This window comes from Phalaenopsis equestris, unplaced genomic scaffold (genome assembly GCF_001263595.1).
Source record: "Phalaenopsis equestris unplaced genomic scaffold, ASM126359v1 Scaffold000434, whole genome shotgun sequence".
Classification (NCBI taxonomy): Eukaryota; Viridiplantae; Streptophyta; class Magnoliopsida; order Asparagales; family Orchidaceae; genus Phalaenopsis; species Phalaenopsis equestris.
In genome coordinates, this window is record NW_018164875.1 from 182,316 (window position 1) to 209,309 (window position 26,994).

The 26,994-nt window shown below is 33.9% G+C and overlaps 2 protein-coding genes across 2 annotated transcripts in view; both read left to right on the top strand.

The window, feature by feature from the left end:
* The first annotated feature begins 1,123 nt into the window (after positions 1–1,123).
* Positions 1,124–4,812, top strand: LOC110027660 (histone-lysine N-methyltransferase, H3 lysine-9 specific SUVH1-like). The gene is made up of 3 exons (XM_020729174.1): positions 1,124–1,373; positions 1,490–3,590; positions 4,264–4,812. Exon 2 carries the CDS (start codon positions 1,523–1,525, stop codon positions 3,554–3,556), a length of 2,034 nt encoding a protein of 677 aa, XP_020584833.1. The 5' UTR covers positions 1,124–1,373; positions 1,490–1,522; the 3' UTR covers positions 3,557–3,590; positions 4,264–4,812.
* A 12,005-nt stretch (positions 4,813–16,817) lies between these two features.
* LOC110027642 (nuclear pore complex protein NUP58) overlaps positions 16,818–26,994 on the top strand; it is a 36,174-nt gene continuing 25,997 nt past the window's right edge. Inside the window, exons 1-3 of the mRNA XM_020729155.1 lie at positions 16,818–17,225; positions 23,499–23,613; positions 24,363–24,836. Of these exons, the coding sequence (XP_020584814.1) occupies positions 16,957–17,225; positions 23,499–23,613; positions 24,363–24,836 (858 nt within the window). The 5' untranslated portion in view covers positions 16,818–16,956. The remainder of the gene's footprint in view (positions 17,226–23,498; positions 23,614–24,362; positions 24,837–26,994) is intronic.

The window sequence follows — 26,994 nt, forward strand, 5'->3', positions numbered from 1 at the left end:
ACATATATATATATATATACATATATATATATATATATGTATATATATTTTAATATTTGTATTAGTTTTTATACTTTTTTTCTTTTTGAGTTTTAGATAGTTGTTTCTACTATTTTAGTTTCAGTTCTCTTTCAAGTTATTTCTTTTTTTTTTCAATTTTATCAGTTGTTTGACTCTTATTTATGAAATAAAATAAAATTTATCTTTTATTATTTTTTTAATGGCTGTTTTATATGATATTTTATTTTGCGAACATAAAATAAGTTCTCATTAGGTGTATTGTCTTCTATACCCAAAGTATGACACGTTATGAATGCAAATATAAAAGTTTGTGTGAGATATATAAATACATAAGAATTGTGTGCTGCCTATCTAAATTTTCCTTAAAATTTTACTAAAAATAAAATGTTAATTTGATAGTATTTTTAAACAATATACATGATAGAACATATGCAAAAAATAATTTAATATAATAATTATTATTAATTTAACATATTACTTCACTTAAACTCTTATTATAAAAAAAATAAACTAAATCATGAAAGTAGAGAATTTGTTTAGAGAATAAGGGGAGCTTATGGAAATAAGTTAAATGAATTATAACTTATTTTAATTCTTTTTTAAATATTGTATGAACTTGTGTTTATACACTTGTGAGTTGCAAGTGGATTATAAATATTGATGATTAATGGCTCTTAATTTTTTGAATGATATTTTCAATTATTAAATTATTTTTCTCTTAAAAAAAATTATGGATGGTAGTAAATATATATTAAATGAAGAGAAATAAGGCATAAAATTATGAAAGCGCAAAACGTGCTCAAAATTAGTCAATATTGACTAGCTGAAACAGTACAATCAAATAATTTTTTTAAAAAAAAAAACATTTTTTTGCAAAATTTCGACTTTTGTGGAATATATCCGACGGCTGAAATCCCCACTTCTTATTTTTGACTCGCAGATCGAGCAAACAAATGGGACCCTTCTCGAGCTGAGCAATCCACGAACATATAAAAAAGAAAAATAGAAAAACTGGAGTTTTCTTTTTGAGTATATTTTGGTTAGAAGGAAGAATCCATCCAGTTTTATTGAAGCAAAAAATTTGAGCTTTATGCAGGAAGAATCCATCTAGTTTTATTGAAGCAAAAAATTTGAGCTTTATGCAGCAGCCCTAAAAAGCAACCTTCTTTCTTCTTCCTTCTTCAATCCTCGGCGGAGGTCCGATTCCTCCTCTTCTCCCCTCCATCCGGGCCGTTATCTGCACATCCGGAGTCCGGATGTAATATTTTATCCTCGGTTCCAAGTATTTTCTGTCTCTCAGATCAATCAAAAGCTCCTGCAAAAACTCTATCTTTATCCTGAAGTATCTGCGAGTAAGCTAATCCTCCTGATAATTTGTTCTGTCAATTGTAAAAAATTCCATCTTTGTTCTTTGAATGGGATCAAGCTCTGAAATTTCTTTTTGTTTATGTGAATCTTTATTCCCTAGGTTTGTGAGTTGTGATCCTGATAGGGTTCAGACATGGAAGCTCGAAAAACACAGGAAGATGCTGTCTTGGATGTGAAGCCTTTGAGATCACTTGCCCCAATGTTTCCTGCTCCTTATGGATTCAACACCACATTCAGCTTTTCTGGTTCATCTCCTCCCTTCGTCTGCGTTAGCCCCTTCGGCGACTCATCTTCTTCTGAGAACAGCTTTCATGCCTTCTTCACTGCTCCAGCTCCATCTTCTCCTCCGGCCAAAGCTCAACCTCTTGCCGCCAATGGCCCCTACCCCCAATCACGAGTTCCCATTAACCTCCATGAAAATTCTGAGCAAGCCATCCATACCTCCAGTTATGGAAGGAAGGTTAAGCCCTCTGGGAAGATGAGCAGGAGTTTTTACAATGGTTGGGGTGATTCTGAAACAGAAGGAGGCAGTGAAAGGAGCAAATCAAGGCGAAGAAAGAGACCTCGAAAAATCACAGATTTGTCTTTAATATGTCCCTCATCTCTTGATCCCAGAGAGTCTGTTGAGGTGGTTCTAATGACATTCGACGCTCTCCGGCGGAGACTCTTACAACTGGATGAGACAACAGATGCAAGCAAACGCGCCGACCTGAAGGCCGGCGCCATAATGACAGCCAACGATCTTCGTGCTAACGTGGGAAAAAGGATTGGATCTGTTCCTGGTGTAGATGTTGGAGACATCTTCTTCTTCAGAATCGAGCTGTGTTTGGTTGGAATGCATGCTCCAAGCATGGGAGGCATTGATTACATGATAACTAAGTATTCTGGAGCCGATGAACCGGCGGCAATCAGCATCGTCTCCTCCGGCGGCTACGAAAACGATGAGGGTGATGCCAATGTTCTGATTTACACCGGTCAGGGCGGTGGAGTAGGTAACAGACATGCTGAAAAAATACAACTTGACGATCAGAAGCTTGAAAGGGGTAATCTTGCTCTTGAGAAAAGCATGCATAGAGGCAATTCCGTGAGGGTGATTCGCAGCGCCAAAGACATGAACTTAATTTCCGGTAAGATTTACATCTATGATGGGCTTTATAAGATTCATGAATCATGGATTGATAAAGGGAAGTCTGGTTTCAACATCTTCAAATATAAGCTCTTAAGAGAACCCGGGCAACCAGAAGGACTCGGTGTGTGGAAGCGAACAACAGAATGGAGATCGAATCCATCGTCTAGAGGCAAAGTTATCCTTCCCGACATATCGTCCGGCATCGAAAATTTACCGGTTTGCCTTGTGAATGAGGTTGATGATGCCAAAGGGCCCAACCATTTTACTTATTCAACTAGTTTGAAGTATATGAGGCCTGTTAGCTCCATGAGGCCTTTGGAGAGTTGTCCTTGCCTTAGTGTCTGCCTTCCAGGTGATGCCAATTGCTCTTGCTCGCAGCAGAATGACGGCATTCTGCCTTATAGTTCTAGTGGATTACTCGTGAGCCGAAAATCCATGGTTTACGAGTGCAACAATTTGTGTTCTTGCACAATTAATTGTCGAAATAGAGTGACCCAAAAGGGCTTAAAACTTCACTTTGAAGTTTTCAGGACGAGGGACCGGGGGTGGGGTCTTCGGTCCTGGGACGCTATACGAGCGGGCACCTTCATATGTGAGTTTGCCGGCGAAGTCGTTCAAAAGATAGAAGTTGATGATTATGGCGAAGAGACACATTACAATTTTCGTGCAACTTACCTCGACGAGAAGACGAAAAAGTGGAATCATACTCCTGAGTTGATAGGTGAACCGAGTATAAATCAAAATGAGATTTTTAAGCCGCTTCCCATAATCATCGATGCGAAGAATGTGGGCAATATAGCGCGTTTTATGAACCATAGTTGTTCACCAAATGTTTTTTGGCAACCAGTTTTGTATGATCATGGGGAGGAAGGATATCCACATATTATGTTCTTTGCCATTAAGCACATTCCTCCTATGACAGAACTCACATTTGACTATGGTGTGAGCGGGGACGATAAGTTGAGCTCTCTTGCCGGAATTAAGGGGCCGAAGGAATGTTTGTGTGGCTCACCTAAGTGTAGAGGTGTTTTTGGTTAGTTCCGCATCAAATATGAGTGGAATGATTACAAAGGTTAGAAATCATCACGATTATTCCTCCTTATCTTTCATATAATAAAGTTTCTAATCAATTTTGAATTCACAAACCTTATTCAATTTTCTTGTCGAATTGGTCTTTATATGTTGTTTTGAATGATGTTAGTGATATTTACATATGTATATTGATTGTTTTTATCGATGAAACCCCATAATTAGAAGGAAGATTTATATTCATACCACTCAATTGACAATTCCTATCTATTTACATATCTAAGAGCTAAACTTCAATTATTACATGCATACCACCTTACCTATGTATAAAAAAAATATATATTTCACTTTTTGAATGTTAAAATGATGGTCTTTTTGATGTGATATGGAATATTTGTGTGGCATAAATGTCAAAAAAAGGCAAACTTTAGGTGTTAGATATGTATAAACATAGGAATTTGTTGGTATGCATGTAAATGCCCCTAATTAGATTAAAGCTGAACTCTTAAATGTCGAGGTATCTTTTGATATGACATATTGGAATTTCATATGAAACTCAAAAAAGTTAAGAGTCGGAATGAGTGCCCTCCTTAGAAGTTACAACAATGAGACAAAACCATGAGGCCATTAGTCCCAAATGGACAATATCTCGATGGTTGAGAATTCGAGGCAGTATATTACCTTTGCTTCCTAACATATATCCCTTTTACTTGCAGTTAATGGAGGAAATGTGTTGGTGGTAAAATGTTGCACCAAAACCTTCGGAGTCTCTCCTTGCAAAAGCTTACATGTAGGGGCTGAAAGACTAAATGGAGGACATCTGCAGCTTTTTATATCAGAACTGAACTTCTGCTACATAACCAGGTTAGGATTAGCCATAGCTTAGGATTTTTGCTTTTGTTTTTTCTTTATTGATAGTTAGTGTATGTTATAATAAACCCTTTTACCTTTTTATCTGTAACCTGTTGCCATTGGGCTTGCATGAGGTTTCTCTGGCTTGCTGTTGGGGTCTCTGCGGCGCCCTCTAATACTTATTGTTAGACTCATGAATACCACATGAACCCGTCGAGTCGCAATAAACAAAATCAAATTCCCTCATAAAGATTTCATCTTTGATTTACATTCTGGTGCACTGATACAAAAATTTTTGTCACACTCCTCAGGGTATTAGTTGTAAACAATGTGAGAAATTCTAATGGGTCAGTTTAGAGCGCTCAAAAAAAGGGAAATCTACATAAGCTGCACACAATTCTTATGTATTTACATGTCTCACACCAAAACTTTCATATCTACATATATATAGCACTTTGGTGCAATAAACTTTTTGCATGAGAACATATATTTCACCTTTTAAAAGTGATAATAGTGCTATCTTTTATATGATATTTAAGATTATTTGTGTAAATATAAAAATTTAGGCGTGAGATATGTAAATACAAAAGAATTGTGTGTTATGTCTGTTAATGCCCCAAGTGTTTTTTTTTTTTTTTTTTTTTTTTTTTTTTTTCATGGGTTTGTTCTTAGTTGAAGGCAGCATATTCATAACTGGTGGTGAGGTTAAGGTAGGATGGGAAAGAGAGGTGTATGGTGCACAATGTGTAAGGAGTTTTGGCTTTTATTAGTAGTATTTCTACATTTAGAATGAATGATTTTTTTCAGCTTTTTCATATTTTTATGTTTCAGTATTTATTTTTTATTTTTTTTCTAACACTGATGTTGAAATCACTTATTCTATTTTCCAATTATATGTTTTTTAATTCATACAAATGAATTTTTGACAAAGTTAGCATAAAGTGCCAAAATAGATGGGATTGTTTCACTTCTAAAATTTATAGAAGTGCTAAAATAGTTTCTGATTATTTTAAAATTGAGCTCTAACAGTGTTTGATGGGGACAATATAAGCCCCAATTTAAAAAGTTTAGGCGGTGCTTCTATAAACTCTATGACTAAAACGGTCCCATGTAAATAGTTGGGGACTATTTTGGCGTTGCAACCTTGATAAATTCACATGTCCATAGGAATTTCAATGGGTTGTAATTATTTATGTTATCCATCAAGTTAATAATATATATTATTTTAAAGAAATGTTTACACAGAGACAACTAAATTCATATGTATTTACATATCTAATATCAAAATTTTGATTTTTACATATTTATATGCCACTTTATATAAATATGTATAAATTATTACTTGTGCATATTTGCAATTGTAGAAAATATTATAAATTCATTAATTGATAGTTAAATACATGCAATTAAAACACTTTATGGGCTTTCCATAATATTTGCACAAAATTAATTTGATTTTAAAGGGTTGAATATAGATGCATTTATCATACAAAATTTGATAAATTTTGAAAAAAAAAATTTGTACTTTCCATGATTTTAATTGTAATGAAAAAAAAAGTGCCTATAGATAATGAAAAAATATTACATCAGGACTCCTAACGTAGAGCTACGTTCGGAGTTCAATGATATGCAGACACGTGGCTTCAAGATAACGCACGTGATTTCTTGTGATCTGACCCGGTAACACAGGAGAATATTCCTCATGTGTTATTTCATTTTATTTAGGTGTTATTGCGGTGATATTGATATGTTATTGTGTTATTATAACACCGGGAATATTTTCAGAACACAATAACACATAAATATCACCACAATATCACTTGAATAATGTGAAATAACACGGAGGGAATATTCCTCTACGCTAAAACGATTTTTTTAAATTTTTCCACCACCTCCACGTGACGTCATTTCATTGGACTCCGAACGTAGCTCTATGTTAGGAGTCCCGATGTAATATTTTTTTCATACATGTTATACATTTAACCTTTAACTTAATTTTAAGGGGTTATGCATAATTATGTGCATTACAAAAATATCATAAGCTTTGCCAAATATATATAAAGAGTCTTGATGTAATATTTTTCCATACATGTTATACATTTAACCTTTAACTTAATTTTAAGGGGTTATGCATAATTATGTACATTACAAAAATATCATAAGCTTGCCAAATATATATATACAGCCGTGTATAATTTACTATACACTATTATGTGATTTCTAAATAAAGACTAACTTTGTTTTTTTCTAAAAATAATAATATATTTATTTCCTTAAATTGAAAATCAATGGGAACACTTTAAATAATAAATTTTAATTCTAATTGTTTTTTTTTTTATATTTAACTAGTTATCTTATAATATTCTTTATAAATCAAGAGAAATTCAATACATCATTCAATCATCATCAAATCAACTATTATAAATATTATAATAATTTCCATTATATTAAAAATGCCAAGAGCATATGTAGTAAAAATGTATAAAATAAAAAGTGTAGTGGAAGCCATAAAATGCAATTCTATTTATTTTAAAGAAAGGTTTACATACATACATACAGCTAAATTTACTCGTCAAGTCCTTCCTTTAAAAGAATATTACGCACAGAGTTCGACTATCGAATTACATTCGGACATCTAATAAAATATGAGTACAATGTTGTACTCATTGTAATTTGTGTGGTGTCTGCATGTAATTCTACATCCGAACTTTGCACGTAATCTCATTCACTCGAGAGTTACCTTTTTTCTTAACAACAATGTGGACTACACATGTAATGTTCTTAAATTTAATGTGAAATCTTTTTGTCACAAGAAAATCTTCTTTTAATGATTCCCAAGCTCTCTTTAAATCTCTCACTGATTTTCATATTTAAGCTTGTCAGGAAATTTAAAAAAAAAAATTATTTGGTGCATTGAGTCATATGATCTATTTTGTATAGCAAGATCAATTATATTTGATTCAATTCAATTAGCTCTTCACTTCATGAATAATTTAATTAACAAAATCAATCTTAAAGTATAATTAATTTGAAATGTATATCAACTAATAAAAATTTTAAGTTGTTTTAACTTATTAAAATAAAGCTAACCATTTAGTAAAAATAAGTTTGAAATCTTTGTTAATTAATGTAAATTAATTTGATTTCAAAATTCTGAGTATGGCGATATAGCATGTTGTATAATATAATATGTATTACATAGTAAATTTTATTAAAATTAATATTAGTTAATTAATAATTAAATTATGTAAATTATATTTTTATTTAAACTCTCATGTCTTAATTTTGGCTATCTTAGTAGTCTCTATAAGTGTATCACATATTTATGTTTGTCGCTTTTAAAAAAAAATCAACTGCAAACTATTACACAAATGATAATAATGTAAGGTTAGTTAGATTTACATATTCTTCTAATATTGTTGACAAATGACATGCACAAATAGGCGATGATGTGAACATACAACATATATAGATAGGTGATGATGTGAGTGTGTCGTATATGGAAATAAATAAATCATGTAGACAAGTGTTGTAGATAATGGCGACTTCATGATTATCTTATAAATAAAATGTTAGTTAGGGATTATAATCCTAACTTTATAATTACAAAGTCAATTGGGGATTGTTGAGAAATTAGGGTGAAGAAAAACAGAAATCGACACAAATCTAGAAGAATAAAAAAATTTAACGAGGTTCGGCAAAGATGCCTACGTCCTCGGGAGCAGAGCGGCGAATTCGTTTTAATATTCAGAAAATGGTTACAGAATTTTGGATAGCACCTAGGGTTACATACATTCCTATTTATAACCCTAGAAAATCCTGGAGTACAATATGTAATTATCAAATTACCCATGTACCTCACTCCCAACCCACATAAGGAAACTCCCCTGAGTTGGACAGAATCTTCCGCTCCGCCCCAAAATCTGTCCCTTTATGATATATGAGTCATATCTAACAAATATCCACCTTGGCGAATATCCAGCCACTTAGGAGAAATACATCATGGAGTTTTTTACATATCATAAGTGGGTTGGGCCACCAAGCTTCTCTAGCAACTGCAGACATTCAACAAGTACAAGCAATGCAAGAAATATAATATGTATTACATAGTAAATTTTATTAAAATTAATATTAGTTAATTAATAAGTAAATTATATTTTTATTTAAACTCTCATGTCTTAATTTTGGCTATCTTAGTAGTCTCTATAAGTGTATCACATATTTATGTTTGTCGCTTTTAAAAAAAAATCAACTGCAAACTATTACACAAATGATAATAATGTAAGGTTAGTTAGATTTACATATTCTTCTAATATTGTTGACAAATGACATGCACAAATAGGCGATGATGTGAACATACAACATATATAGATAGGTGATGATGTGAGTGTGTCGTATATGGAAATAAATAAATCATGTAGACAAGTGTTGTAGATAATGGCGACTTCATGATTATCTTATAAATAAAATGTTAGTTAGGGATTATAATCCTAACTTTATAATTACAAAGTCAATTGGGGATTGTTGAGAAATTAGGGTGAAGAAAAACAGAAATCGACACAAATCTAGAAGAATAAAAAAATTTAACGAGGTTCGGCAAAGATGCCTACGTCCTCGGGAGCAGAGCGGCGAATTCGTTTTAATATTCAGAAAATGGTTACAGAATTTGGGATAGCACATAGGGTTACATACATTCCTATTTATAACCCTAGAAAATCCTGGAGTACAATATGCAATTACCAAATTACCCCTGTACCTCACTCCCAACCCACATAAGGAAACTCCCCTGATTTGGACAGAATCTTCTGCTCCGCTCCAGAATCTGTCCCTTTATGATATATGAGTCATATCCAAATATCCACCATGGAGAATATCCAGCCACTTAGGAGAAATACGTCATGGAGTTTCTTACATACCATAAGTGGGTTGGGCCACCATGCTTCTCTAGCAACTGCAGACATTCAACAAGTTCAAGCAATGTAAGAACTTGTTGATAGTAACTGGCTTGGTCAACATATTAGTTGCATTTTCATCAGTATAAATCTTCTGCAACAGTATCTCACCAGAAGCAATCAATTCTCTGATCTTGTGATACCTGACATCAATATGCTTGGTTCTAATGCGACTGAACTCCACCTTGCTCAACGCCCAGTTCTTTTACTAGCCCAGCAAGCCATAAGGCTTCTCTTGCAGCTTCAGCTACTGTCATTGACTCAACTTCAGTTGTTCTAAATCACCAGCATATTCAAAATCAACGTACCCCACAACTGAAGGATTATCTTGTTGAATGTAAAAAATGATTACATGTCCTACAGTACCCTTTAAATACCTGAAAATCCACTTGACTGCTTCCCAATGTCCCCTTTCAGGTTTAGCCATGTATTTGCAGACTTGACTAACAACATGAGTCAAATCAAGACGAGTACATATCATTGCATACATCAAGCAGCCAACTGCACTAACATATGAAACATTTGTCATATATTCGATTCCTGCATCTGTCTCATGACACTGTTCTGAAGAAAGCTTAAAATGATTTGCCAAAGGAGTGCTTACAGGCTTTGCTTTGCTCATCTCAAACTTGTCCAACACTTTCTCAACATACTCGTTGAGATAAACATAATCGTCTTGAGCCTCTGTCTCGATGAATCTTCATTTCAAGAATCTTCTTTGTAGGACCCGAGTCTTTCATTTCAAATTTCTGGCTCAATAAAGCTTTCAAATCAGTTTTAACATATGAAACATAAAGTTTTGTAGAAGAGTCTTTCATGTCAACGATTTCTTTAACCTGCAAACTAGATACTCTTGTCCAGGTTGAGTGACCCCTTCTGGCTGCTCCATGTAAATATGCTCCTTCAGATCACCATGCAAGAAAGAAATTTTAACATTCATTTGCTCCAAATGCAAATCCCAAATGGCTAATAATGCAAGCACTGCCTTGATTAAAGTATGTCTGACCACAGAAGAAAAAATTTCATCATAATCTATTACCTTATGCTGTGAAAATCTCTTTGCTATCAGTTGAGTCTTGAACTTTTCCCCTTCTTTTGCTGATATTGTTGGTTTCCTTTTGTACACTCACTTGCACCCCAATAGCCGTCTTTCCCTCAAGAAGCTGAACTAGCTCTCATGTGTGATTTTTCTGCAAAGACTCCATCTCCTCAATCATTGCACTTATCAATATCTCTTTCTCCTGACTGCTGATAACTCCTTGAAAAGTAGCTGGATCATTGTTGTTGATGAGAAGTGCACAAGAGACCAAGTCTTCATAATTCAATCTGCTAGGAGGTCTTATATTGATGTGTCTCTTTCTGTCTCTAGCTAGATTATAATTTTGCAGATCATCTGAAATGGAATCAACAGGTGTTGGATTTGAACCTTCAACTCTCTTAGTTGTTTTTAGATGTTGTTCTATATCCATATGCACTGCATTTGAACTGGAACTATTCTCTTGCACCTTGTCTTGATTTTGCTGTAACATAAATTGTTCATCAAAAACTGCATTTTCTGCTGATCACCATCTTCTTTGCAATCAGATCTCAAAACTTGTATCCTTTCACACCTTTCTTATAACCCAGAAAGATGCACTTCTTGAATTTTGCATCAAGTTTTTATCTTTCATCTCCAGGTACATGCACGTAAGCAAGACAACCAAAAATCCTTAAATGATTGAAATTAACTGGATTACATGTCCATGCCTCTTCTACAACCTTGCCACCCAACAATACCCGAGGTGATCTATTGATGAGATAGCATGCCATATTCACAGCCTTTGCCTAGAAACTCTTAGAAAGCCTTGTATTCAATCTCAAGCATCTTGCCTTTCATTTAAGAACTTATTCATCATTTCTGCCACAACATTCTACTAGGTGTCTTGTGCACTGAAAAATGACTCTGAATCTCATGCTCCTCACATAACATCTGAAACTGTGAATCTGTGTACTCCGTGTCATTATCAGATCTCAAATACTTGATCTTTATGCCAGTTTGGTTCTCCACCTTAGCTTTCCACAGCTTGATTCAGAGAAGGCTTCAGATTTTTGTATCAAAAAATACACCCAAACTTTTATGAAAAAATCATCAATAAAGGTAACAAAACACTGAGATCCTGCTAATGATGATTCCCTGGTAGGGTCTCAGACATCAGAATGCACATAATCATGATTCTTTTTAATTTTATGTTTTCCAGTCATAAAACTGACTCTAGTCTATTTTCTAAGAACACGACACTTACAAAGATCGAGCTTGCAGCTTTTAACACCATGCAACAGGTTTCTTCTATACAATTTCGCCATCGCACGTTCACTGAGATGACCCAGACACATATGTCATAGCTTTGTACTATCATCATCTGACTCCACATAATGAACTCCACCTACAACTGTACTCCCCAATAATTTATAGATATTTCCTGCAGTTAACTTTCCTTTCATAACCGTTAGTACACCCTTAACAATTATGATGGTTTCTCTATCCTCATCTTCTTTAGGAATGAAACCATTTCTATGTAAAGTGCCCAAGGAAATTAAATTTTTCTTCAGATCTGAAATATGTCTGACATCACATAATATTCTAACTGTGTCATCATAAATCTTAATTCTGACTTCTCCAATATCAATAATATTGCAGCATCTTTCATTTCATCTCCTAGATAAACTGAGCCAAAATTAGTTGACCTGTATGAAGTAAACCACTCCCTGTTAGATGTTATGTGATAAGAGCATCCTGAATCAAGAATCCATGCATCTGTGAACCGAGTTGATGAAACTGAAAGCATATCGCCATCACTGCAATATGAATTGTCATTTTGCACCACATTTACAGACTTTGATGATTCATCACCTTTCTCCCCAATTTGCTTCTTGAGCTTTGGACAATCTCTCTTCATATAACCTGACTTCTTGTAGCAATGAATTGTCTTTTTGTCTTTCGGCTTGAATCTAGAATTTCGCCATCCAGAACCCTCCTTCTCTTTCTTCCATCCACGATCCTGTTTATCCTTAACATATAAACTATCACCATGAGAGTTTTCCCTTGCATTCTGCCTTCGTTGGTTGTGAGCCAACAATGCTGCAGTAATCTCACCAACTTTGATAGTTTCTTTTTCATATATAAGTGCAGTGACCAGATGTTCATAGAAAGAAGGCAGTGAACACAACAAAATCATTGTTCGGTCTTCATCCTCAATAGTCACATCAAGCTGTGATAAATCTGTGATTATTTGATTGAAACCATTAACATGTTGCTCTAGATCAGAATCTTTTTGCATATTTAGCCCATACAACTTTTGCTTCAGATACAATTTATTCGTCAGAGATTTAGTCATAAACTAGGTTTCCAATTTCTTCCAAAGTTTTCAATTTCTTCCATATCTCCCCTGGAGATTTTAAATTCATCACGTGATACATAACTTCATCTGCCAAGCATAGGCGTATAGTAGCTGTCGCTCGTTGTTGAAATTATTCTTAATCTTCATCCTTTATGGAATCTGGTTTCATTGCCCGCAAAGCCTTTAAGATTCCTTGCTGTGCCAACAGATCTTTCAACCTTGTTTGTCATAATCCGAAGTTACCAGTTCCGTTGAATTTCACCACCTCGAATTTTGCACCAGATATTGTCATTTGAAATTGATCATGCAAAGTATTGCAACATCTTTCATCTCTTAGATAAACTGAGCCAAAATTAGTTGACCTGTATGAAGTAAACCACTCCCTGTTAGATGTTATGTGATAAAAGCATCCTGAATCAAGAAAGAAAGGCAACAAATTTTTTTTAAAAGAAAAGATTGAAATATTTTCTTAATTAAGGTTCCTTAATTAAATCCTCATTAATTAAAATATTTTTTTTAATTAATTGAAGTTCAAAAACTTTACTTTTTCCTTCAAAAACTTTACTTTTTCCGCAAAAGAATAAAATCAGAACTTCTAATTTCCTTCTCCGCAGCCTCCAACAAAGAAAATTTTAATTAAGTTTCCTTAACTAAATATTTTCTTTAATTAAACTGCAACAAAGGAAATTCCTTTGAAGGAAATTCAGAAGAATATTCTTCCAGATTCCTCCATGTTGCGCTCCATCCCAGCGAATCGTGATTAGGAACTCCCACGCGAACAGCTTCCGTCTCTCGCTTGGTCTCGCGAACTACTGGAACTGTCGCAAGCCCTTAGTTTCATATGTAAGTGTAGTGACCAGATGTTCATAGAAAGAAGACAGTGAACACAACAAAATCATTGCTCGGTCTTCATCCTCAATAGTCACATCAAGCCGTGATAAATCTGTGATTTTTTGATTGAAACCATTAACATGTTGCTCCAGATCAGAATCTTTTTGCATATTTAGCCCATACAACTTTTGCTTCAGATACAATTTATTCGTTAGAGATTTAGTCATAAACTAAATTTTCAATTTCTTCCATATCTCCCTTGGAGATTTTAAATTCATCACGTGATACATAACTTCATCTGCCAAGCATAGGCGTATAGTAGCTGTCGCTCGTTGTTGAAATTATTCTTAATCTTCATCCTTTATGGAATCTGGTTTCATTGCCCGCAAAACCTTTAAGATTCCCTGTTGTGCCAACAGATATTTCACCCTTGTTTGTCATAATCCGAAGTTACCAGTTCCATTGAATTTCACTACCTCGAATTTCGCACCAGATATTGCCATTTGAAATTGATCCTGCAACAAATACTTCTGCAATTACTTGCTCAGAATCTTTCTCAAAAAGATTGAAAAAATTTCCTTAATTAAGTTTTTAAGAAAGGCAACAAATTTTTTTTAAAAGAAAAGATTGAAATATTTTCTTAATTAAGGTTCCTTAATTAAATCCTCATTAATTAAAATATTTTTTTTAATTAATTGAAGTTCAAAAACAAATTAATTGAAGTTCAAAAACTTTCCTTTTTCCGCAAAAGAATAAAATCAGAACTTCTAATTTCCTTCTCCGCAGCCTCCAACAAAGAAAATTTTAATTAAGTTTCCTTAACTAAATATTTTCTTTAATTAAACAGCAACAAAGGAAATTCCTTTGAAGGAAATTCAGAAGAATATTCTTCCAGATTCCTCCATGTTGTTCTAGATTCCTCCATACTGCGCTCCATCCCCAGCGAATCGCGAATAGGAACTCCCACGTGAACAACTTCTGTCTCTCGCTTGATCTCACGAACTACTGGAACTGTCGCAAGCCCTTAGTCTCCGAAGCGTCCAAGATCGCGAACTCCTCTGCCGCCGTTTTTCCTGCGCCAACTCCTCCGAAGCTTCGCCAAACTCTCGGAATTTGCAGAAGCCCGAATCCTTGAAACCTAGCCGCCAAATTTTCTTCAAATTTTCTTTCTTCATGCATCAGAAAATTCTATGCCCTCCAACCTCTCTCTGATACTACTTTTTGATAAATTTGGGTGAAGAAAAACAGAAATCGACACAAATCCAGAATTTGATAAATTAGGGTGAAGAAAAAAAAAAATCGACACAAATCCAGAAGAACACACAGATTTAAAGAGGTTCGACAAGGTTGCCTTCGTCCTCGGGAGCAGAGCGGCGAATTCGTTTCAATATTCAGAAAAGGGTTACAAAATTTGGGATAACACCTAGGGTTACATACATGCCTATTTATAACCCTAGAAAACCATGGAGTACAATATGTAATTGCCAAATTACCCCTGTACCTCACCCCCAACCCACATAAGGAAACTAATCTTCTGCTCCGCTCCGCTCCGCTCCAGAATCTGTCTCTTTATGGTATATGAGCCATATCTAAGAGATATTGTGATTTACTCAAAACTAGTAAATGGGTGTTTTTTTAACTTTTCATGTATCTTAAGGCTGAAAGCAATAAATCAATATATGGATAACACATGGCTAAAATAATTCAGAGATACATAATGATCTTCATCACAAGTCATGACAATGTATGATGTTTCAATTATGTTTAATGTTTCCTTGAGTGGTTATATCGAATACTTCAAAAATGCAAGTGGGTCATTGTTTAGTGCTGATGGAATATTTTTGAATACATGTTATGATGTATTATTGCATTTGATGTACAAACTATTATAATGACATAAATTAATAAAGCAATGATGAAGCTTTGGAATAAGGCTCAGTGTATGATTATTTATTACATTTGTTAATTTGAATTATATATAATTGATAATAATATTAATATTGGTGTCGATTTGCATGAAATGACATGCATTGAGAATTTTATATAATATGTCTCTCGGGCGAACATACAATATTTATAGCTCAAGATCAAGTGTTAATTATTATAATTTATGAACAAATTTTTATACGAAGTATGATTAGGTGCATATGCTAAAAATATATATACTAAATACAAAATGAGACACTTAGAAGGCTCCAAAAGAAATTAAAGATGTTTTTGTGTTTACCCCCACTAGTAAAGTCGAAATGTCATCATAAGAAGAAAAATAGAAGGCCTTTAAAATAAGAGAAAGATGCAATCAATGAGTTGCCAAAGATCATGATCAAGTTAGTTACTAGTAGGGTTAAGCCCTAATTGTTTTTACCTTAATTTTATACTTAATGATATTATTGTTCCAACGTTGTAATTCTGTTTTATATAAAAATTAATATCCTTAAAATTTTTGATAAATAATCTATAGCTACCATTCAATGAGTGCTTTGATTTAAAATATTTTTAAATTAGCAAATGTTAATTAATTATCAACAATAATGCACAACTTGTCATTTTGATGGAATGTCCCACACATGTTGTCCTAAAATATAAATGAATTGGTTTACACAATAAGAAAATTGATATCAAATTGAAATTGAGTTTGAAATAAGAGGTGAATTGATTCAAATTTATTTCAATATTGAGTTTGTTTGAATGAGGAGTTCAAATCTTGTTTTGGTCAATATAAGATTTGAGCGTGCACTTACAAAAGTGGATTTCCCAAGTTATCTTAGAAGCCCAAACACTAGATAGATCTTATGGGTCTAATGGATGTTGCACACCTAAAACTGGCTACAGATAAACTATATTCATCAGCCACGTCTGTCAAAGACACAACTACATAACTTGCCTCTTAGAAGGCTAAGCGGGTTCTTCTGATGAGCTCATCGCGAGCTCCTCCGTCGAGTTCGCCCACACTCATAGAGCACTGGTATCGAGCTCGTCTGTATTATCAAGTTCTCATATCGAGCTCGCCCGCACTTATCAAGATAGTCATTTGATCCATGAAATGATCTTTCGAAATTGTCTGGGCGATATAAATAAGTGAATGCCTACCCATCACTGGCCATACCAATCAATTTGGGTCACTTTTGTTTGCATCAAATTAAAAAAAAAAATGTAATTCTTAATAAAGAAGTGATTATTTTAATCTGAAATAATTCTTTTTAGTAATAATGTACTTTTCCAATTATTCTAAGTTCAAATTTTCCCAAAGTAAGAAATAGTCAGAATTTTAACAGCAATGGCACCGCGCACAAAAACCCGTGCGAGTGCCTGCGAGGGTTTGAGAGTGAGAAAGTTCACAGTTCAAACCCTCGCGGGTGATCAGTAGAGAAAGGAAAGACGGGGGAGGAAGCAAGCAATGGCATTCTCTTTCTCATCTTCTGCCCCGCTATTCCAAAGTTCCCCAACCCTAAACCTAAACCCGACGCCAGGCCAGCAGCCTCCGTCCTTATTTACACAGAACCAGCAGTTTACCTCCTTCGCCCAGCCCCAGCCTCAACTGCAGCTGCAGCCGCAGCAACAGCAGCAGCAGTTGTATCTTTTTACGACAGATAGGTCACCTGCTAGTTACAACACGAAATTTGAGGATCTGCATTCCGATTCCCAGAATTTCCTCCTTCAAATAGAGTTTGGTTACTTTTATTCTTTATATACTTTCTTTTAGTTGCATTGCCCCCTTTTTCATATATTTCACCGCGCTTCACGGATCTTATAGTGAAAACTGAACATGGCATAAGTTTTCAGTTTCAATCGCTTATGTTCTTTTGTTATGGTTAGAAATTCATGCCATTCTTTTTAAATTGATTACTTGGCGTGACTTTGAATTGCCTTCTGGATAGCATTCCAAAATGTCTAAAATAAGGTATCTTTATCTTTTACTTTTCGTAGATGCTCTTTTTGACATATAGTTGTAAGTTTAATTTTTTTCATCCAACACATAACGGAATGTTTTCTCTTTTATCCGAAACAATTGACTTTGCCTTAGCTCTAGAAAAACGATAAAAACTATAAGAATTTCTTGCTTGATAACAGTTTTGAAAACCTTTTAGTTATGCATCATTCTATGCGCTTCTCATCTTGTGAATATATGAGAAAGATGGATGCTCAGGAATTGGGATGAACGTTTGATGGCCTTCTTACATTTCATAGCCGAGATCCAACTTTGTGTGACGACCTAGTTTTTTTCTTCTAGATTTGGTTGGAATTAATTTTAAAGAGTTTATATTGACAGAAGTGTTTTATGTAAAGTGGAAAAACCAATGAACATGGAGGAAGCTGTAAAGCTTTTTGTTGGAGCTAAGATAAGTTTTAATTTGTAGATTAGGACCTTGAGTTTGCATTGTACTGCTACTTGAACTCTTCGATCCCAGCTAGGAGAAAGCTAGGTTTTAGGCTTTGTTTAGGATATAAGATAGATTACAAGCTTGTGGAAACGATTGGGCTTTGTAAGTAAATTTTTGGTTGAGGAAGTGGACTGTTTTGAAATTCTTGATGTGAGGTTTTGGCCAACCATAATGGAGCTAAGCTAGAAATGTTTTAGACTTCCCTATATGGACTAAAAGCACATAGCTGATCAAATTGAGCATTTATGAGATAGGTGAATCAAGAGCATTGGTTTATAATTAGAACTTCGTTTTGGTTTGAAAAGAGGCTTGCTTCAAGGAGAGGGAGAGGGAATTGAATGAAGAGCTTTGGGTTAGAAATAGAACATCATTTGTCGCTGAAAAGTGGTTTTCTTTACAGCTTAAGGTCTTGATAATTCATTCATGCATGGTTGCCAAGGCAGGTAAGGAAGGAGAAATGAAAATATAATAATGATTTTATATCTCAATATATGAAATGGACCATGGACAACATAAATAGTCATGAAAAATGATTATGCTTTTTCTTTCTCAACAATTCATACTAGGGAAGGATGAAAATGCTCCAAAATAGATTCCTTTGGATCATGAAGAAGATTCTGGAGGCGATTGCAATGTTGGAAGAGGCACAATGAAGCATTTTTAAAAATTGTGGGAATTGGCAATCTTTAGACAACAACGATTTTGGTATTATGAACTAAAAGCATATCCTAAAGGACTTATAAAATGTATTTCTTAACAATTAACCTTTATGGGATATTGAAATGCGGAAGAACAACATAAAGAAAGAAAATAGTATCAATCATTGTTTTCTCAATTTATTCTCATGCCTTTCACAACCTTTTACTAAATTGGGTACTATTAATTTTCAAGTCCTTCATTAGCTAAGGTTTCATTGTCCAAATGTTTCTGTCCTAAACACAAATCTGACATTTTTTGGTTGGAACCTCATCTAGTCAAGCTTCTATTTTGATCAACATACTTGATGGGATGCAAGGATGTACTAATTCTTGTTAAAATAAATTTTAAGCCATGGCTAACATTTTTTCACTTACAACAACTCAACAATTCATGGAAACTAAATTTTATTTCAAGAATCTATCAATTTTTGGACAACACCTCTACATCTACATCAATCTAACAATCCATGGACAAAAATATTTTATTTATCCTATTTAGTTATTTTTGAAATTCATAATCAAAGATTATTTTCTTTTATTTACAAGAATCTATCAATTTTTGGACAACACTTCTACATCTACTTCAATCTAACAATCCATGGACTAAAATATTTTATTTATCCTATGTAGTTATTTTTGAAATTCATAATCAAAGATTATTTTTCATATTTCTTTCTTCTCTTGATAGTTATTTCATTACATATTTATGTACTAGTTCTCATCTTATTTTTAACGTAATGAGACAATAAAATTTAGTCGTGCAATTTCTTATTTTTTACCCTCATCTCTTAACAACCTAACTTTCAAGATGGTATTACATATATTAAAGTTTTATTCTTTATGAGGTTGAACGGTCTATTATAATGAAGTTGCTATTTCATTTTGACGGTTAATTCACTGCCATTGAAATCCAATATTTGTCCAATAAGAGTTTCATAAATATATATATGAAGGATTCTCTTGGAAAGAAGATAGCAGCAATTGTTATGATGAAACTACTGGCCAAAAAGTTATCAACTCTAATGTTGGAAATCAACTTTGAAATGGAAAACCACATCCAAAATGTGGAACGTACATGATGAAATATTGAATTAAAATTTTCCAAGGATGACAAAAAATAAATACAAAACACAATAGTTATCTCAATATTTTAGCAATTTGAACAATAAATCAAGTGTCAAATTTTCACCCAGTAAAAGCTTAAAAGCTTATTTTGGAGCATCACCAAAATTAACTTGGTTGCTCAAAAACCTAAATTCTCAAATGCTCTCATTTGGAATATGAAAAATACTAGTACTTTAGTAGTAAACTTGCGAGCATCAAATCATATAATAAGAGATAAAAATGTCTTCCACAATTGGAGTCCAACCCATGAAAATTGTAATGCCTGAATGTAGATGGGACATTATAAAAAAAAATGTTCCGAATAAGTTATATCATCCTCTTAGTAGATCTAACACTTGATTTTGTACTTTGAGTAACTAATCTAGATTACAACTTACTATCAATCATCAAATTTACTCAAGGCAAAAATTTTATTTGTAATCTCACTTCTACGATTTGTTCCTTCTAATGAATGGCATCTTAAGTAAGGTACAAGCTGAAACAATGGATTATTTTTTCATTAAAACCCCATCTCAAATAATAAATTTTTGGTTTGGCACTATTGCTTAGGATATAGAAGCTTTGCTTACTTTTAAAATTTAATTCCTTTTTAATTCATCCAAACAAATTCAAAGGACTTTCAATGTGAAATATATTATGTGGTTGAACATATGTAGTTCTAATTTCAGTCAAATTTACAAATCTTTCCAATCTTTTCCTTTAGTCCTAATGTTGTGTGGGTGCCTTCTAGAGTAAAAACACATATTAAGAGGTAGATGATTTATTGAATTTATTGATGTTTTTACCTTCTTTCTTGGGTTTTCTTAATAAAGGAAAATTTTGAAGCAAGCAAATTTTTAAATAACTCTACACCATGATCTACACTCAAATTTTGTCCAAAATCTAAATGCTAAAAGTGACAATGCCAAAGAATACCTTGAATTGATTTTAAATAATTCTCTCTTAAATCAAAGGATTATCAACTAAAACTTATGTGTTAATGCTTTTTAATAAAATGGGGTTATTGAAAAGAGAAAAAAGGGAACCTATTAGATGTGGCTAGATCACTAATATTCTCCTCATAGTATCTTTAGGGAGTAGTTATTCTAATAGTTACCTATGTCATTACAGAATGCCCTCAAGTTTACTTATATTTGCAATCTCTATTGAAACCTATTTCGATGAATTTCCCCAGAACAAAATCATTTATTCTCTTCCTCCAAAAATTTTCGGTGTTTAGTCTTCATTTACATTTATTCTCAGCTCCATACCTAATTAGATTATAAATATATCAAGGGTATCTTTATTGGATACTTCCTAATTAATAAATGTATAAATACAATTTTTTGTCATTAGAAAAATATATAATTCTGTAGACATAACGTTCATTGAACACCAACTTTATTGCAAATCCAAAATTCAGTTGGATGGAATTTAAAAGCATTAGTTTTGAATTTGGAATTTATTTGTTCATACACCATAATCTTTCATCAAATCTATGGAAAATGAATATTTCTTATTGCCCCTCATTTAACCTAGTTAAAATTTACTAAAATCACATATGCTCTCATGTTGTTAATGCACCTAAAATATGAAGAATTAGCTTCATATCTACACTAGGAGGATAAAGAATAATGAATAAGGAGCAATCATGTTTTACTAAAATCACATACTCTCTCATGTTGTTGTTAATGCACCTAAATTATGAAGAATGAGCTTCATATCCATACCAGAAGGGTAAAGAATAATGAATAGGGGGCACAATCAACATATCACTAACATGCTTCAGAACTCAAACTTGGTTTAAGGACCAAAGGAACTATAAATCCGTGAGAGTAAATTTATAGATGTAGGCACTAATTTCAACTATCCTATTATGTTAAGAAAAATGTCGAGATCATGCACCAAGCACCAGATATATGATTTCATGATTTATAAAGTCCTTTCACTAAACTTCATGATTTATATAGTTCTTTCACTAAATTTGATGATTTTATCACTTAATATAATACAAATTCCAAAAATATTAATGAAGCTCTCAAAACTCCCGACTAGAAGAAAGCTATATAGCTGGCCAAAGCTGGTCCAAACAAATTGTTGACTCCTCGATAGTCTATACTTGTCCAATTATGCCAGAGCCTCCTAACAACTGTTCATCCTAATATGCCAAGGATGCGGAAGGCTCATATCTATCCGGTTTATTGAAGTATTTTACTTTTAGGGGACTTTCTGCTTGCTGAAATGTGTCTTTCTTAAAATTATCCTCAACTGATTCTAAAGCCTTTGACCTGAAATTCGAAAAGCTTTACCTTTGTTTTAAAAGTTTGGCTGTTTAATTTGTTTGATGGCGCATCATTTTTAAAATAACTAAGCTTAATAGTACTTATGCAAATTATGCAGAGCATAAATAGTGAATTGATTTGATTAACGATGGTGTCATTTTTAATGGGTTTTTGCGGGCAAGGATGCCTTATATGGTGGCAGTTAGTAATCTTTTCAGTGTAATGCTCCCTCTTATTTTACTAGAATCAGAAGGCTGTAGCAGAAGGATCTGGGCCAGTTTTACCTAAGAGTAGTTTTCCTTGGTGGTGTTCTGTAGATGGTTTTGCAGGGAAGATAGAGGACGAGTGATTAGAGTTACAGTAGTTGTGTGGACCTTCACTGGTTTTCTGGTCTTCCTTTTTTTGAAGGGAAACTAAACCAATTGTTTTGATAACAGCTGTGAACTTTGTATCCTACTTTGTATTGGTTTTCTATTTTATAAACGGCACATTAATTGTGGGGAGAAAGTTTATTGACCTAGTTGGCCATTTGCTCTGAAGTACCCAAGAAGATATCTTTCTAATTTGGTGTTTCGTGTTCTAAAGTTTGGAGTAATGGAATCTTCTGGAAAATTAACTATTAAGTTTTCTAATAAAATTGATTCTGCTGTTTTTGATAACACGGATTCATTTATTAATTGCATCAATTAATAGATTTATTAAGTGTAGTGGATGTTGATTTTTTTCCAAGCTGATACATTCAACAGGTGGAAGTTACTGATTTAGAAACAAACATGATATTACTCTTATAGCACATTTATTTGTTTTTGATAATGCTGTGGTTGCTGATAAAACTTGTATTTTCTGCTGTTGGTAAAAATGCTTTAGGAGATTCGGCTGAGTAATGTTTCTTTCCAAAATATCATGGTATAGTGACATGGTTCGTAAACTGCTTTAGTGCTATGAACTATTAAAATGAACCAAGAGGATATGGTTTGGCACGTTTATTTTTATGTTTTGGAATATGCAAGTAGCATAGATTGAAGTTCCTCACTTTGAATACTTTATCAGCATCTTTATATTAAATCTAAAAAAGATGGGACTTAATATTAATCTTTGATGCAAACATACAAATGCAATACTTTTTTATTAGAGTTTTTTTATCACTCAAAATTACATTTATATATTCACCAAATATACTATGCAAATTTTTAACAATTTCTCATATCTCTGTACAACAGCTTTTCTCTCTAATCTGCTGTGTCGACAATTAATATTGTGCCTGCTTGGATAGAGTTATCTTGATTGGTTAGTCATACAAGTTCTGCGGAAAAGATGCGACTCTCCAATTTGTTGTAGTCCTTGTTCAATAATTATTGCAGTTACTTTGACTCTAAGGCTAGAATGTTATATGAATCAAATAATGCCTGCCTCTTACTTCTTTGCTGTATATATATAATATTTATTATTTATATAATTGTTATTTAATTGTAGGGAACGCATTATGGAGTACAAGGATGAGAGCCAAAGGCTAGAACAGAATAGTCGACTTTATGGCTCTTCAATGTCAAGTGACAGTTTTGAGCTTGATGCTAGCCATATATTACAGGTTCAAAAGTTTCTTTCCCATTATCTAGCTTCTTTTGACACTCATTCATACACACTCTCTACACCTTTAGACCTGTATTATTTTACTTTCATTTTGAGGTTAAGGCATTGCAGAATCCTTTATGGTAATTTCTTAGTGAATAACTTTTCTAATTTGTTTTGTGATTATGTTTCTTTGACATTTCTTTTGATTGTTAGTGTAATTGTTTGCTAATATGACTTTGCTTGTCTAGAAAAAAAATTCATACAATTAGCTTCTTGTAGCGCACATTGTATAATTGGTAATAAAATGGTAAGTGCATGATTATATTAAGGTTCCTAATATTACTCATGCCATTTCAATACTTACCAAAATTTTTTTTATCCATTTTTAATGTCTCTTCAGGTTACCACTCTTTGTACCATGAAATATTACTTTTGGGCCCATTTTCCTTCATATAGATAGTACAGCACCATTCATTGTTAATGTAGAGCATTGTTCGTGGTGATTCTCACCTTTTCGAACTTCTTTGGTGTGTTATCATAAATTTTTCCCATGTGGTCAGAAATTTAAAGATTATTTATGTCAGATTTTGCTTTTCACCTGTATTTAGTTGCAACTCAGAGTATATGTATCTATTCCTTTATCAAATGCATAACATATTATTTGTTCTTAATTGCTTCCGTTGTGCTGCTGCTATGACTTTTTCTTATGTTAATTCTCCATTTGTTTGCTATCTTTGAAAATTTGAGTCTGCTCTCACTGTTTAGGAACTTGGAGGAATCAGTGCTGCTATGGATAGGGAAAAGTTCATAGTGCAAGAACTAACGTCTGAAGTAAAAAGCATGATGTGGAATACAGAAGTAGCTGTGCGCTCATATATGATTATTAGGCCAAGATTTGTTCGACCAAATATCTCAAGTAATTTAGATAATGTCCCTGCAAGTAATTCTTTGGCAGGCCCCGCGAGTTTGAACCCCAGCAATCAACCGACAAGTTGTTCGATGGTACCTCTCTATGATTTTTATAGTGGGTTCCCAAAGAGACCATCTCTATTTATGCAGTCTTCACTTTCTCAATTTGAGAAGTATCTTGCTGAGTGTCGTCAGTGGGTTGAAGAGTTAGAGCAGCTTCTACTACTCGATAATGAAAATAATTCTTTGAACTCAAGGTCATCATCATTACAGTCTCTACCGAACATCATGTCAAATGTTCATGATTTCTTTGTTCATATTGCTGCCAAGGTAATATTATCTAATTTTGATAATCCTTACAACCCTTATATTCACCTGCATCCTTGTTATGGCATGTACCCATACTCCCAGAACTCATGAATATGATGATTAATTTCTGCATTTATAATCATTTAATTAAGTGTTGTGTTTATACTAATGTTCATTTTATCATAATTATTTTCCCAAGGCCCATAGTATTTCCATCCTTGGGGAAGCCAACTCATTAATTTAATTTTGTTTGTTCTGTAGTTGTCAGAGCATGCCCCCTAGTTCGTTATTTATACCGTTTCTGGTTTTTTTAACTATAAAATTTTATCATCAATCACAGGAAATTGAGCAAAATGAAGCAATTGCAGATATTATGTTTGATTAAAAACTTTAAAAATAACTACTGTGGTAGGGTCCAAAAGCAATGATGCCTATAAGTAAAGAAAGCTCGTGGTTTTCTTTCATATGCTTCACTTGAGGTTTTGGAGAATGATGTTAGACTTTTTTATACTTCTCCTTTTGGCATATAGAAGTTGAAAAATTTTATCCGTTATCTTTTTAATATTAGAAATGCTGATATCAACGACATGATACAAAGAGGCATGGCCACCAATATCTCTAATAATAGGATGATCAACAGGGGCAAAACCTTTAATATTAGAAATGCTGATATCAACGACATGATACAAAGAGGCATGGCCACCAATATCTCTAATAATAGGATGATCAACAGGGGCAAAACCCTATGATGAATTTGGATCAATGGTGTGTGGTGCCAAGCACTGCCATTAGGTTAATTTCCAGGGAATACGCTGAATCCAATATAGAATCCATCATTGATTTATAGTTATGTACAAACCAAATTAGAAGTAGTCGGAACTATCACCATACTATTAAAAATTTATTTTTTTCGACTTGAATGCTCCCGGGGTTTTGATTTCTTGGAGGTTTATGAGAATCTGCTTGAATCATCTCGTGAAGTTAAAAAAAAAAATGCTTGAATGTTTGCATAAGGGCTGTCAAAACGGCTCGTTGTTCGCGAACAGCTTGTGTTCGACTCGTTAATAAGAAGCTTGTTTTCAGCTCGTTCGCTAAGTTAACGAGCCGAACACGAACAACAAGAACCAATATTTGTTCGTTCGTGTTCGACTCGTTTTGGCTCGAAATACTACTAATCAATTATATATATAACTTTGATAAGTAGTATTTTTTAAAAATTTAATTGACTATAAGGCTACAAAGATTTATAATTAATTAAAAGTGTTAATGAAGAAAATAAAATAAAAATTGTTAAATTAGATTCAAATGTCGAAGGGGGGACCTATGGTCTAGAGGAGGTGCAACATATTGTGTGAGGCTTGGTAGGGAAGTGGGAGAGGTCGACAAGAAGTTGGAAGGATGTGGTGGGTTTGATGCAGTGCAACAAACTTGAAGGCAACGGTCCTGCTGCTGGAAGCAGGAAATTAAGGAAGGACCGACGGCTGGGTCAGTGGGCATGAGGGGTAGGTGGATGGTGGCTTGGAGCAAGGAGACAGGAAACATGGAGCGATTCGAAGAGATAAACACCACATTGGAGCAGGATACAACCAGGGCACCACCTGTACTTGAATACAACCATAGCAAGGGAAGATGCTTATAAGCAGGAAGCTAAAACCAAACTAGAATAAACTCTAGAATTAGCAAACACACTTATTTATAATAGAGATATAGGCAATAAACTACATAAGAAAAGTGAGAATTATGAGCTATGGAAGGGGAAGAGGGGCCGATCCAGCCTTTTGCTGGACGGGTAACTTGAAGGCAACGGTCATGCTGTTGGACCGTTGCTGGAAGCAGGAAATTAAGGATGGACCGGCAGCTGGGTTAGTGGGCATGAGGGTTAGGTGGATGGTGGCTTGGAGCAAGGAGACAGGAAACATGGAGCGATTCAAAGAGTGTCGAAGGGGGGACCTATGGTCTAGAGGAGGTGCAACATATTGTGTGAGGCTTGGTAGGCAGGTGGGAGAGGTCGACAAGAAGTTGGAAGGATGTGGTGGGTTTGATGCAGTGCAACAAACTTGAAGGCAACGGTCCTGCTGCTGGAAGCAGGAAATTAAGGATGGACCGGCAGCTGGGTTAGTGGGCATGAGGGTTAGGTGGATGGTGGCTTGGAGCAAGGAGACAGGAAACAAGGAGCGAT